Here is a 15,093-nt window from a genome sequence, read left to right on the forward strand (position 1 = left end):
AATTTAATTCTTGGGGTTCTTTGATATGCTGATTCCAACCATGTATTTAGAATTTGGATATTGGACCATAATTGGTAAATGTTCAATTTTGAATTATTTAAGTACTTAGACCACATTCATTCTGTGTCAGAAACTATGCTATATCAAATATTTGATCAAAATCTAAATTTAGAGCTGTATTGCACAATTGTTAGAAATTTTAAGTTCAGTCATAGTTAAAAATAGATATATATATAGCATCATATTCTATATTTAGAAATTATGTATAAATATAGTTTGAAATTTACTGTTCATTATTAGATATTTAGTTTTATAGATTTTTTATAGACACTATCAATGATGAATGATATTTTCAAAATTGTTTTTTTTTTCATTTTATGTGCTAGGTTTGTTTGTTATTCTGTATAAATTAATTTTGAGAATGTTATATATATTTTTTAACGAAACAAACCCCTTTAAAAACTTAGCTGATATTGTCCATTAATAAATAAATAAATTAAATTATTGGTGTACTAAGATATTATGGACCATTAATAAATAAATTGATTAAATTCTTGGTGTACTTGGATATGCTGAATCTAACTGTGTATTAAGATTTTGGATATTAGGCCATAATAGGTAAAATGCAATTTCAACGCAAAACTTTTCAGTTTTTTGACCACATTCGATCTGTGACAGAAACTTATGGTGTGTCAAATATTTAATCACAATCCAAATTCAAAGTTGTATCAAGCTTGAATGTAGTGTCCATGCTTGCACCAATTGTTCAGGGTTTGACCTCTGCGGTCGTATCCAGCTGCCCCTAGCGGAGCATTTTATTTCTACATAGAATATACCATAAACACACATACATTTTGTTTAACCGTTTTGTATCTAGCTTTTTACGTTAAAAATTTATTTAATTTCGTGTTCAAAGATTTTACATTTATCGCCACTATGATGATGAATTAGTGTGAGAGACGCGCTGTAATAGTGGAAATTTTCGAGGTTTTTTATTTTCACGATTTCAATGCACCAATATTGTACTTGTGGCTTACAATCAGGAATTAATGGTTATCTAGTACTGTATATCAATATAAATGCTTCCTTCAAACTGTTCCCGATGTCGGTAAATCCGGAAAAGTGCTTCGGACGCATAAAATTGATTAAGTGTTTTTTTTTTGTGTTTTTGTTGCTAATGCAAAGTTGCTCTGCATTAGCGTGATTCGTTATTTTTCCATCCGGCTTTAAGACTTTTGATGATGAAGGTAAATCCAGAAAAGCGCTTTGGAAGCATAAAATTGTATTAATTTTATTTTCATATTTGCGCTAGGGATATGTTCGCACATTTTACGTGATGGTGAAATGAGTGAAAATAACGATATTTTTGTGCATTTTGCGTGATAGTGAAATAAGCGAAAATACCTCCCGCGAGTAATTTTCTATGTTTACAATGAAACAAAATATATTTAAGGAAACAATAATACCGTTATCATTATGCACACGTATGAATTTTAAGTTAGAATCACAAGTATGAATGTTAGCCCTTATGGATTAGTTGAAGTCATATGTATGATTATTACATATGTAGACCTATGATTTAGAGTCACATATATTAATATTAGGCTTATTAAAAGTTAGAGTAATTAGGAAGCAACAGCGATCCTCCGATGTTAAAAACTTGCAAATCCGCTTTTCACATAGACAATTAAAATACAAATCTGATGTAATCACAACGGAGAGAGACGAAGACCGTCGACAAGGCATGCATGGCTACATCTATGAATAAGTTAAAGGCCGACCGTTGAAATAAGTTATAGCAACATGTATAATTCCTGAAATGTAAAAGAGCCACATTTATGAATAAGTTTGAACCACATACAATGCACATGAATATCAACTCTTAGCAACGAATATTAAAGAGTTACGTTTATTGATATCAACTTTATGGGAAAGCTAGGTTCATCTGTTAGATATCGACTTTATGTTTAAGCCAGAGTCACATTTATGAATATCGACTCTATGAATAAGATAGAGTAACATGTATTAATAATATTTTTTATCAATAAGTTGCAGTCAAACGATTGAATATTTACTCTGGATAAACTTAATCATGTGTTTGAAGATCGACTCCTTAAATATGTTCGAGTCATACGTATGCATGTCAATCATGGATAAATTAAAGCGACAGCAGTTTGCCGATGTACTTATCTCGTAAATCAATTAGGATTGACTGATTGATTAATTGAATAATGGATGTTTAACGCCACTTTCAGCACTATCGTGCTATTTCGTGGCGGTCAGTTTTTATTGGCGGAAGAAGCCGGAGTGTCAGGAGAGAACCTCCGACCTTCGGTAGGAAAACTAACAAACCTAGTCCATTAAGATTGGAGTCGAGCGCGCCTGCCACATGCGGGATTCGAACTCACAACCTCAGCGTTGACAGGCTCGTGATATAGTAGTTCAAATACTTAGACCAGTTGGCCACTGAGGCTCCTAAATCGATTAGAAAGGGATACACCAAGGTTACACACATACGCCGAGGGAATAGCTTGAACTCCAAAAGTAAGGGTTACTTTTATAATTATACTCATGTAACATTTATTCTTGATCAGATTTTATTATTTATTTTTCCTTCAGAATTGCATGGCGCCAAAAATACACCATTAGTATTTTATAACAATATCTAACAAAATAATTACTGAATTTATAGTATAATTTTTTTTACTTTTGAGTAAAAGAGAGGCGAAAGATACCCAAGGGATATTCCAACCCATGAATCGAAAATAAACTCACAATGCCATGGCAAAAAACGAAAAACGACGAAAATTAAGACTGAGCAACACGAACCCTACCAAAAAGGGGAGTGATCTCAGGTGCTCCAGAAAGGGTAAGCAGATCCTGCTCCACATGTGGCTCTCATCGTGTTGCTCATGTAAGAACAAACCCGGTAATAAGTTTAATTCGGTATGTCACATTCGAGAAAACGAGGACAGGATTGTGGTAACAACAATTGGGACATATCCGTTGTCATCTGTGAGTAAAAGAATGAAAGAAGTATCTTAGTCACTATTTGCAATTAAACCCATTGTGCTGTAGTTTAATTTATTTCTAGATCCGTTTAATGTACGTAGAAGTTTAGAGATAGTATACAATGAGATGGAAGAAAAATATCAAAACAGAAACTATTATGCTAAATGTGTGGCGAGGCAACAAGTTGACTTTGTGAAACGTGTGCCTTCTAGAGCAAAAGATTTAATACGTTTGTTTAAGTACTGGAACTATTACGAAAATGTTAGTAATATTGTTTTATAGATTAAAAAATTTATAGTCTTTTGTTGGCAGGCCTTTATATAGTACTATTCAATGAAAAAATTCAAAAAGATACAAGTTAAAATATAGCTACATATACCTGTAGACTGTAATGATGAAAATCATAATTACTGGAGACTGGCACTGCAATGCGTTTTATTCATTATGTCAAGTAAATGCAAAATATAAAGGTTCATTTGCATGCCAAGCAATACAAACTCATATAATAAAAAAATGTAATTCATTAATGCAGGCCATTATAAAAACAAACATATACAAGACTTTCTCAAAAGGGTGTTTTTGTTTTATGACTGATAAGCTTCAATATATGAATTGATAGATAATATTATGCCTATAATTTCAGCGTTTGTTATATTCATTTTAACACGAACATCTAACTTCGAACAAGAAATAAAAAATACTGACAACTACACTTACTGATTAGACTTATATTCGCCCGTACTATTTTATATATTATTTGAACATCTACACTTTTCAGGTTGGCTTATCATCGTTTTGTATTGAGTTATTGGTGATCCATATTTGGCAAAAGAAAGACAGTCCAAACAACTTTGAGATGGCACCTATGATTTATGACGTTGCCTATCTGATTTCGTTTTTTAAGGAAACAACTATCACATTTGAGGATTTCTATAATCCAGCTTACTATATTACAAAATTAGAAAGGTACGTTATTTAAATGAAATAAAAAGATATGTGCCTCGCCTATGTCAAAAACAAATCCAAACACTCACAACGTTTTATAGACTCAGCAAATCTAGAAGCGTATTAACATATTTTATAGACACCTGCCTAATTATGAAGACTTAAGAAATCTAGATGTCTTTGCATATTTGTGTCGTTGAGTTTCTGACTAAATTTGATGTTGTATGAATTAAGATAAACTCATGACAGTGCCAGGCTTAGAATTGTGAACACTAATTTACTTTACCTTGACTTCAAATGTTTTGTTTTAAGGTATGTTTTTCAGCCTATCATTGTTAACCTTCAACAAAATATTCAAACATAGGTTCCTACGGTCGGTGATGTGCTTGTTCTCAGTTAGTCACGCAACTAAGTTTTGAAAGTAAAAATTGCTATACAACTGTGATATATTGTTTTACTTGAGTTAAACTTCTACTGTTGAATCTGTACTTATAATTATTTATGATTAACTGATTGATTTGTGTTTAACGCCACTTTCAGCACTAGTGTCCTATTTCATGGCGGTCAGTTTTTATTGGTAGAGGAAGCCGGAGTGCCCGGTGAGAACAACCGACCTTTGGTAGGAAAACTGACAGTCCTTGGCATTTAAGATTTGAGTCGAGCGCACCTGCCACGTGCGTGATTCGAATTCACAAACTCAGTGTTGACAGGCTAGTGATACAGTAGTTCGACTACCTAGACCACTCGGCAACCGAGGCCCCTTATAGGTTGCAAGTCTGTACATATAGACAATGCAATTTCCCATAGGAACTCCCTTTGCGGCTAAAACCGTGCCACTTTTACTAGGAAGTTTCGTGGAAAATTATATCCCAGAACGGAAAGCTGATATGCACTACTATTTTATTTAAAGGTCAAAATATAGGGCTGTGCGGTATATTTTCAACATTTATATGCCCTGAACTTCGAAGAGTTTAAACTTATACTAAAATTCTATACTACCCCTACCTCCACTTTTGGACCTCCTAAGAATTAAATTTTAGGTGCTATCATTTTTTTCTATACTGGTAACATTCTCAAGTTATGTCTCTATGAGATGAAACACAGAGATCATATCTGGGAACCAGTACGTTAACAAATTTACATATCTATGAATATTATATATCTCCCCAAAAGAGGCGTGGCTTGTGAAACAGCTTTATTTACAAAGTGAACATATACAAACATTTATTAAAATAGAAAACTCTTGAAAAACACTTTTTCTTACAACAATACTTATCTATTAGAATTATAGCCTTAAAGAAATCACTGCATCTACTCTTTAACTTTTCTTTTACAGTGTATTGTATACCCCCACTCCTGTTTCAATTTTTTAAAGAATTTGAAAACAAGACTTTAATTATTATCAGCTTATCCTATCTGCATGTTTTCTGACATGAAATGTCTAGAACCTGTTTGAAACTATTCTTATAACAAATTAAAAGCATTTCAGAATACTATAAATGTAAAGTTAAGTAGTTACTAGTAATCATTCCAACATTCAAGATTATATAAAGTATCCGATCATGCCTTTGTCTCCAGGCCACATCATACTGTATGCCTATTTGTCAATTAAAGTTAACAGTTTCTACCTCAAATGTTTTCACAACAATATCATCTCTTACCATATATCTAACATAATTTAGCTAATATATGAACAAGAAGTGTTTAAACAAAGCCATATTTTCAAAAGTTGTATGTATGAAGTTACCAGTCTTATGTATAACTTTACTAAATGTTTTACAGAACTGACCGTTAACATCTGTTTTTTTGCATAAATTCAAAGCACAGTTATTGTTTTCTATACAAAAGACCTTTAAAAAAATAAAATCATAGCATTTACAGGTTAAATTATCTGTTTTGTGACCCAGGGGTATGCATTTTTCAGTTTTTTGCCACTGGGGCCTCACATTTGCTAAATTATTCTGCTTTTTCTGTGAATATGAAATATTCAATACATATTAAGGATAGAACACACTATTGTTAGTTTTATTGAGGTATTTTTGTATTTCTAGCTTGTATCTTTTTTTGCCACAGTCACAAAAAAGCACATTCATGTGTTACGGCTTACTTTTGAGTTATGGACAGAACAAAAACACCCCAAAAACAATATTCAGGAAGGATCTATGAGATCCAATGACTGCGAAGAGTAAATATAAGCACTTCTAAACAATTCAAATTACAAATATGCATACATTAAGAATTTATTTTGAATTCAGGCCTTTAAGTAAACTATGCAAACTGTAAACTGTGAATTTATGCTGAGTCATCCCAGTTAAGGCCCAGTATTTTCTCAATCTTTATGAAATATTCATAAAACTTTGTATTTGAGTTCATTTCATTTAAATCTCTGAGATAAACCAGATTTGGTGAAATTCTATACGTTCTCTTTTTTTACCCTATATAGGTTGCAATTCTGTAAATATAGACAATGCAATTTCCCATAGGAACTCCCTTTACGGCTAAAACTGTGCCACTTTTACTTGGAAGTTTCGTAAAAATTAAATCCGAGAACGGAAAGTTGCTATGCCCTACTATTTTATTCAAAGGTCAAAATATAGTATTATTCCTTTTAGGTTAACTTGTCTAAGGGAGGTAGAAGATTTGTTTTGTATCCCGGACGAAATTACATTTTGATTTATATTATCACTCCTTCTTTTTCTCACAACCGTTTTCGCGTATTAACTTTTTTCTTTTGACATTGACTTTTTGTTTTGAAGCTGTATTACCATAAGACAGTGTTTCGCGTATCATAAAGACCTTTACCTTTTACCTCAGTGTCAAAATAGTTGATTTTTGGTGATATTATCGTGTCCAGAACATACTTTGATATTTTGGACTTAGATGCATGATTTTTTGTATTTGTTGTTATAATTGGTTTGAGCTAGCTATTAGTAACTGCGAGTACTCTCAGATCTTTACTTAGTGTCCTTTTTATTGTTAGGGATAATGGATAGATAAACACCCTGCCACGTCCGGTCAGTGTTTATGTTTGATGTTTTTCTGCTTTGTATCGATCTGATGAGTTAAGCCTTTTTCAACTGATTTTTAGCTCACCTGGCCCACAGGGCCAAGTGAGCTTTTCTCATCACTTGCCGTCCGTCGTCGTCCGTCGTCGTCGTCGTTAACTTTTTACATTTTGAACTTCTTGTAGTGAACCACTGAATGGAATGAATCCAAACATGGCATGAATGTTCCTTATGAGGTGCTGACCAAGTGTTGTTACTTTGTACCCGATCCATCATCCAAAATGGCCGCCAGCGGGGGACTTAGTTTAACATAGGACCCTATGGGAAATACATACAAATGTCTTCTTTTAGAGAACCAGTGAATGGAATGAAACCAAACATGGCATGAATGTTCCTTATGAGGTGCTGACCAAGTGTTGTTACTTTGCAGCCAATCCATCATCCAAAATGTCCGCCAGCGGGGGACTTTGTTTAACATAGGACCCTATGGGAAATGCATACAATTGTCTTCTTTTAGAGAACCACTTAATGGAATTAAACAAAACATGGCATGAATGTTCCATATGAAGTGCTGACCAAGTGTTGTTACTTTGCAGTCGGTCCATCATCCCAGATGGCCGCCAGCGGGGGACTTAGTTTAACATAGGACCCTATGGGAAATACATACAAATGTCTTCTTTTTAGAGAACCACTAAATGGAATGAAACAAACCATGGCATGAATGTTCCTTATGAGGTGCTGACCAAGTGTTGTTACTTTGCAGTCGGTCCATCATCCAAGATGGCCGCCAGCAGGGGTCTTAGTTTTGCATAGGACCCTATGGGAAATACATACAAATATCTTCTTTTAGAGAACCAGTGAATAGAATGAAACCAAACATGGCATGAATGTTCCTTATGAGGTGCTGACCAAGTGTTGTTACCTTGCAGCCGATCCATCATCCAAGATGGCCGCCAGTGGGTGACTTAGTTTAACATACGACCCTACGGGAAATACATACAAATGTCTTCTTTTAGAGAACCACTGAATGGAATGAAACCAAACATAGCATGAATGTTCCATATGAAGTGCTGACCAAGTGTTGTTACTTTGCAGTCGGTCCATCATCCCAGATGGCCGCCAGCGGGGGACTTAGTTTAACATAGGACCCTATGGGAAATACATACAAATGTCTTCTTTTTAGAGAACCACTAAATGGAATGAAACAAAACATGGCATGAATGTTCCTTATGAGGTGCTGACCAAGTGTTGTTATTTTGCAGCCGATCCATCATCCAAGATGGCCGCAAGTGGGTGACTTAGTTTAGCAAAGGACCCTATGGGAAATACATACAAATGTCTTCTTTTAGAGAATCACTGAATGGAATGGAACCAATCATGGCATGAATGTTCCTTATGAGGTGCTGATCAAGTGTTGTTACTTTGCAGCCGATCCATCATCCAAAATGGCCACCAGCGGGGGACTTAGTTTAACATAGGACCCTACGGGATATACATACACATGTCTTCTTTTAGAGAACCACTGAATGGAATGACACAAAACATGGCATGAATGTTCCTTATGAGGTGCTGACCAAGTGTTGTTACTTTGCAGTCGGTCCATTATCCAAGATGGCCGCCAGCAGGGGACTTAGTTTAGCATAGGACCCTATGCGAAATACATACAAATATCTTCTTTTAGAGAACCACTGAATGGAATGAAACCAAACATGGCATGAATGTTCCTTATGAGGTGCTGACCAAGTGTTGTTACCTTGCAGTCGATCCATCATCCAAGATGGCCGCCAGTGGGTGACTTAGTTTAACATAGGACCCTACGGGAAATACATACAAATGTCTTCTTTTAGAGAACCATTGAATGGAATGAAACCAAACATGGCATGAATGTTCTTTATGAGGTGCTGACCAAATGTTGTTATTTTGCAGTTGGTCCATTATCCAAAATGGCCTCCAGCGGGGGACTTAGTTTAACATAGGATCCTATGGGAAATACATACAAATGTCTTCTTTTAGAGAACCACTGAATGGAATTAAACAAAACATGGCATGAATGTTCCTTATGAGGTGTTGACCAAGTGTTGTTACTTTGCAGTCAATCCATCATCCAAGATGGCCGCCAGTAGGGGGACTTAGTTTAACATAGGACCCTATGGGAAATACATACAAATGTCTTCTTTTAGAGAACCACTGAATGGAATGGAACCAATCATGGCATGAATGTTCACTATGAGGTGTTGACCAAGTGTTGTTACTTTGCAGTCGGTCCATCATCCAAGATGGCCGCCAGCAGGGGACTTAGTTTAGCATAGGACCCTATGCGAAATACATACAAATATCTTCTTTTAGAGAACCACTGAATGGAATGAAACCAAACATGGCATGAATGTTCCTTATGAGGTGCTGACCAAGTGTTGTTACCTTGCAGCCGATCCATCATCCAAGATGGCCGCCAGTGGGTGACTTAGTTTAACATAGGACCCTATGGGAAATACATACAAATGTCTTCTTTTAGAGAACCATTGAATGGAATGAAACCAAACATGGCATGAATGTTCTTTATGAGGTGCTGACCAAATGTTGTTATTTTGCAGTTGGTCCATTATCCAAGATGGCCTCCAGCGGGGGACTTAGTTTAACATAGGATCCTATGGGAAATACATACAAATGTCTTCTTTTAGAGAACCACTGAATGGAATTAAACAAAACATGGCATGAATGTTCCTTATGAGGTGTTGACCAAGTGTTGTTACTTTGCAGTCAATCCATCATCCAAGATGGCCGCCAGTAGGGGGACTTAGTTTAACATAGGACCCTATGGGAAATACATACAAATGTCTTCTTTTAGAGAACCATTGAATGGAATGAAACCAAACATGGCATGAATGTTCTTTATGAGGTGCTGACCAAATGTTGTTATTTTGCAGTTGGTCCATTATCCAAGATGGCCTCCAGCAGGGGACTTAGTTTAACATAGGATCCTATGGGAAATACATACAAATGTCTTCTTTTAGAGAACCACTGAATGGAATTAAACAAAACATGGCATGAATGTTCCTTATGAGGTGTTGACCAAGTGTTGTTACTTTGCAGTCAATCCATCATCCAAGATGGCCGCCAGTAGGGGGACTTAGTTTAACATAGGACCCTATGGGAAATACATACAAATGTCTTCTTTTAGAGAACCACTGAATGGAATGAAACCAAACATGGCATGAATGTTCCTTATGAGGTGCTGACCAAGTGTTGTTACCTTGCAGCCGATCCATCATCCAAGATGGCCGCCAGTGGGTGACTTAGTTTAACATAGGACCCTATGGGAAATACATACAAATGTCTTCTTTTAGAGAACCACTGAATGGAATGGAACCAATCATGGCATGAATGTTCCTTATGAGGTGTTGACCAAGTGTTGTTTCTTTGCAGCCAATCCATCATCCAAGATGGCCGCCAGCGGGGACTTAGTTTAACATAGGACCTTAAGGGAAATACATACAAATGTCTTTTTTTTTAGAGAACCACTGAATGGAATGAAACCAAACATGGCATGAATGTTCCTTACACTACAAAAGTCAAAAAGTCTGAAAAGACCAGTTTTTGTCTGAATTTGCATGAATTTTTACTCAACATTCTTAATTTGTCTGAATAATTATTAAAAATTCTTGACATAGTATGAATTTGTCTAAAAAGGTTCTTGATTTTTCTTGACAAGTGTCTTGACAGTATGAACATTGTCTTAAAATTTCTCGACACTTCCTGTATCATCTGATAAGAGTCTGGATTAGTCTCGACCAATTCTTGACTGTCTTAAATTTGTCTCGATCTGTCTTGACATATTCTTGACATTCTTAATAATGTCTGAATATGTCTCGACATATTCTTGACATTCTAAATAATGTCTGAATATGTCTCGACACATTCTTGACAGTCTTAAATATGTCTTGACACTTTCTCAACAGTTTAAATTTCGCCTGAAATGTGAACAGACTTATTCTGCACTGTTTATGACATTCTATTGCTGTTGTATACTCCTTTTTATTATGGCTAAACTAAACTTTGAAGAATCAAGGATTAATTTGGTATAGTAAGAGACCCTTTTGGTGCAACTAAGTTGGAATACCCTGAATAATCCCCCATGTAGTTTAATTTTGATTTATTTTTATTAAACATTTAAGTAATTGTTTTCACTTGGAATATAAGTCAAAGGTATTGACAAACAGCATTTAGATTTTTGCCAGTCGCAAAACTGCCAGTCAAATTTGCTTTACTAAAATAGGTGTCTTGTATCTCTTTTGGACCCCACAATTCATCTTTTGGGTTTGTGTGGCTAAAAAAAGAGGGGGGGGGAGCTTTCGTTTAGGTCAAAGAATTTGTTCCCATCTTGATTCAAAAACCTTATTCATTTTTTAGAACAACCCAAAAACATTTTTTATTCAAATTTGAGTGTTGAATTTTATAATTTTTTATCAAAAATAAATATTTGTGATAACTCCTTCTTGAAAAGAAAAAAAATGTTTAGATCTATATTATGCATGTCTGTTTGAGAACCATTTCATAAGACCGATGATTTCTATAGAAATCATTGATGGGACCCATTATAAATACTTTTTTTTTTATTATTCCTGGAGTAGATAATAATTTTCTTTTAATCTTTGTGAATTATTCAATTTGTTTTTATGTTAAAATAATTAACTTCATAATTTTGATGAAGAAAATCCATTTCAATTCAATTTTTTTTCATCAAAATGATGATTTACATTTTCATCTATCAACAAACTTTATAAATTGTAGTGGCATGGTCGGTCAACTGATAAGTTGTATGGCTGATTACAGGTAAAGCAATAACTTCTATTTGACAGTTGCGTGTACTCTGGGGTGTGGAATACCTTAATTTTATGGGGAACATCCTGTCCATGTATAATACTTAATATATTCCAACAGATGACATAACACTAATTTTTCTTCTGTTAAATGAATGATTTGTATATCATCATAATTTGCTATTTATATAAACCACATTTTTGTATAATAATTATTTACCATATCAACATTGAATATTATGAATGTAGAATGAAATATGTCTACAGTATGATTGGTTTGAATCATTTAATTTATAAGATTTAGGAATCAAAATTTGTAATTATTTAAAAACCCACATTGAAATTGTTTTATATCAACACACCCACATTTGAATTATTTTATACTTTAGATTTCAGCCATATTTGCATTTGTAAAAATATTTATATACCCAAATTTTCAATTATTTTACATGCCCAACTTTTATTTTTGTTGTAAAGAAGTGTAACTTGAAACAACAGTATATCATATAAAGAGAAATAAAGATTAAAGTTATATCAAGAATATTGGTCATGATTTGTAAAACTCAGAACTGTCAATTAAATTTAAGACACGATTCAAAATGTTCAGAATATGTCAAGCCATACTGAGAAAAAATAAGAATGTCGAGAATATGTCGAGAAATTTCAAGACAGTATTCAAATGTCAAGAATTTGTCAAGAAATTTTAAGACCATATTCAGAATGTCAAGAATATGTCGAGTAAATTTCATACAAATTTAATATAAATGAGAATTTGTCAAGAAAAATTAAGACACAAGTCATACTTTTGGAGAATGTCGAGTAAAAGTTCATGCAAATTAAGACAAAAACTGGTCTTTTCAGAATTTTAGACTTTTGTAGTGTTATGAGGTGCTGACCAAGTGTTGTTACTTTGCAGTCGGTCCATCATCCAAGATGGTAATACAAATGTCTTCTATTAGAGAACCACTGAATGGAATGAAACCAAACATGGCATGAATGTTCCTTATGAGGTGTTGACCAAGTGTTGTTACTTTGCAGTCAATCCATCATCCAAGATGGCCGCCAGTAGGGGGACTTAGTTTAACATAGGACCCTATGGGAAATACATACAAATGTCTTCTTTTAGAGAACCAGTGAATGGAATGAAACCAAACATGGCATGCATGTTCCTTATGAGGTGCTGACCAAGTGTTGTTACTTTGCAGCCAATCCATCACCCAAAATGTCCGCCAGCGGGGGACTTAGTTTAACATAGGACCCTATGGGAAATGCATACAATTGTCTTCTTTTAGAGAACCACTGAATGGAATTAAACAAAACATGGCATGAATGTTCCATATGAAGTGCTGACCAAGTGTTGTTACTTTGCAGTCGGTCCATCATCCCAGATGGCCGCCAGCGGGGGACTTAGTTTAACATAGGACCCTATGGGAAATACATACAAATGTCTTCTTTTTAGAGAACCACTAAATGGAATGAAACAAAACATGGCATGAATGTTCCTTATGAGGTGCTGACCAAGTGTTGTTACTTTGCAGTCGGTCCATCATCCAAGATGGCCGCCAGCAGGGGACTTAGTTTTGCATAGGACCCTAGGGGAAATACATACAAATATCTTCTTTTAGAGAACCAGTGAATATAATGAAGCCAAACATGGCATGAATGTTCCTTATGAGGTGCTGACCAAGTGTTGTTACCTTGCAGCCGATCCATCATCCAAGATGGCCGCCAGTGGGTGACTTAGTTTAACATAGGACCCTATGGGAAATACATACAAATGTCTTCTTTTAGAGAACCACTGAATGGAATGAAACCAAACATAGCTTGAATGTTCCATATGAAGTGCTGACCAAATGTTGTTACTTTGCAGTCGGTCCATCATCCCAGATGGCCGCCAGCGGGGGACTTAGTTTAACATAGGACCCTATGGGAAATACATACAAATGTCTTCTTTTTAGAGAACCACTAAATGGAATGAAACAAAACATGACATGAATGTTCCTTATGAGGTGCTGACCAAATATTGTTATTTTGCAGTTGGTCCATTATCCAAGATGGCCTCCAGCGGGGGACTTAGTTTAACATAGGATCCTATGGGAAATACATACAAATGTCTTCTTTTAGAGAACCACTGAATGGAATTAATCAAAACATGGCATGAATGTTCCTTATGAGGTGTTGACCAAGTGTTGTTACTTTGCAGTCAATCCATCATCCAAGATGGCCGCCAGTAGGGGGACTTAGTTTAACATAGGACCCTATGGGAAATACATACAAATGTCTTCTTTTAGAGAACCACTGAATGGAATGGAACCAATCATGGCATGAATGTTCCTTATGAGGTGTTGACCAAGTGTTGTTTCTTTGCAGCCAATCCATCATCCAAGATGGCCGCCAGCGGGGACTTAGTTTAACATAGGACCTTAAGGGAAATACATACAAATGTCTTTTTTTTAGAGAACCACTGAATGGAATGAAACCAAACATGGCATGAATGTTCCTTATGAGGTGCTGACCAAGTGTTGTTACTTTGCAGTCGGTCCATCATCCAAGATGGTAATACAAATGTCTTCTATTAGAGAACCACTGAATGGAATGAAACCAAACATGGCATGAATGTTCCTTATGAGGTGTTGACCAAGTGTTGTTACTTTGCAGTCAATCCATCATCCAAGATGGCCGCCAGTAGGGGGACTTAGTTTAACATAGGACCCTATGGGAAATACATACAAATGTCTTCTTTTAGAGAACCAGTGAATGGAATGAAACCAAACATGGCATGCATGTTCCTTATGAGGTGCTGACCAAGTGTTGTTACTTTGCAGCCAATCCATCACCCAAAATGTCCGCCAGCGGGGGACTTAGTTTAACATAGGACCCTATGGGAAATGCATACAATTGTCTTCTTTTAGAGAACCACTGAATGGAATTAAACAAAACATGGCATGCATGTTCCTTATGAGGTGCTGACCAAGTGTTGTTACTTTGCAGCCAATCCATCACCCAAAATGTCCGCCAGCGGGGGACTTAGTTTAACATAGGACCCTATGGGAAATACATACAAATGTCTTCTTTTTAGAGAACCACTAAATGGAATGAAACAAAACATGGCATGAATGTTCCTTATGAGGTGCTGACCAAGTGTTGTTACTTTGCAGTCGGTCCATCATCCAAGATGGCCGCCAGCAGGGGACTTAGTTTTGCATAGGACCCTAGGGGAAATACATACAAATATCTTCTTTTAGAGAACCAGTGAATATAATGAAGCCAAACATGGCATGAATGTTCCTTATGAGGTGCTGACCAAGTGTTGT

At 35.5% G+C, this 15,093-nt stretch overlaps 1 protein-coding gene across 3 annotated transcripts in view; it reads left to right on the top strand.

Annotated features, from left to right (window-relative positions):
- LOC127713033 (2'-5'-oligoadenylate synthase 3-like) overlaps nt 1–15,093 on the top strand; it is an 81,864-nt gene that overhangs the window by 44,706 nt on the left and 22,065 nt on the right. For all 3 annotated transcript variants that reach the window (XM_052219633.1, XM_052219631.1, XM_052219632.1), the window contains exons 5-6: nt 3,095–3,273; nt 3,791–3,978. In XM_052219633.1, coding sequence (XP_052075593.1) covers nt 3,095–3,273; nt 3,791–3,978 — 367 coding nt within the window. The remainder of the gene's footprint in view (nt 1–3,094; nt 3,274–3,790; nt 3,979–15,093) is intronic.

Source organism: Mytilus californianus, unplaced genomic scaffold (assembly GCF_021869535.1).
Source record: "Mytilus californianus isolate M0D057914Y unplaced genomic scaffold, xbMytCali1.0.p SCAF_8, whole genome shotgun sequence".
Lineage (NCBI taxonomy): Eukaryota > Metazoa > Mollusca > Bivalvia > Mytilida > Mytilidae > Mytilus > Mytilus californianus.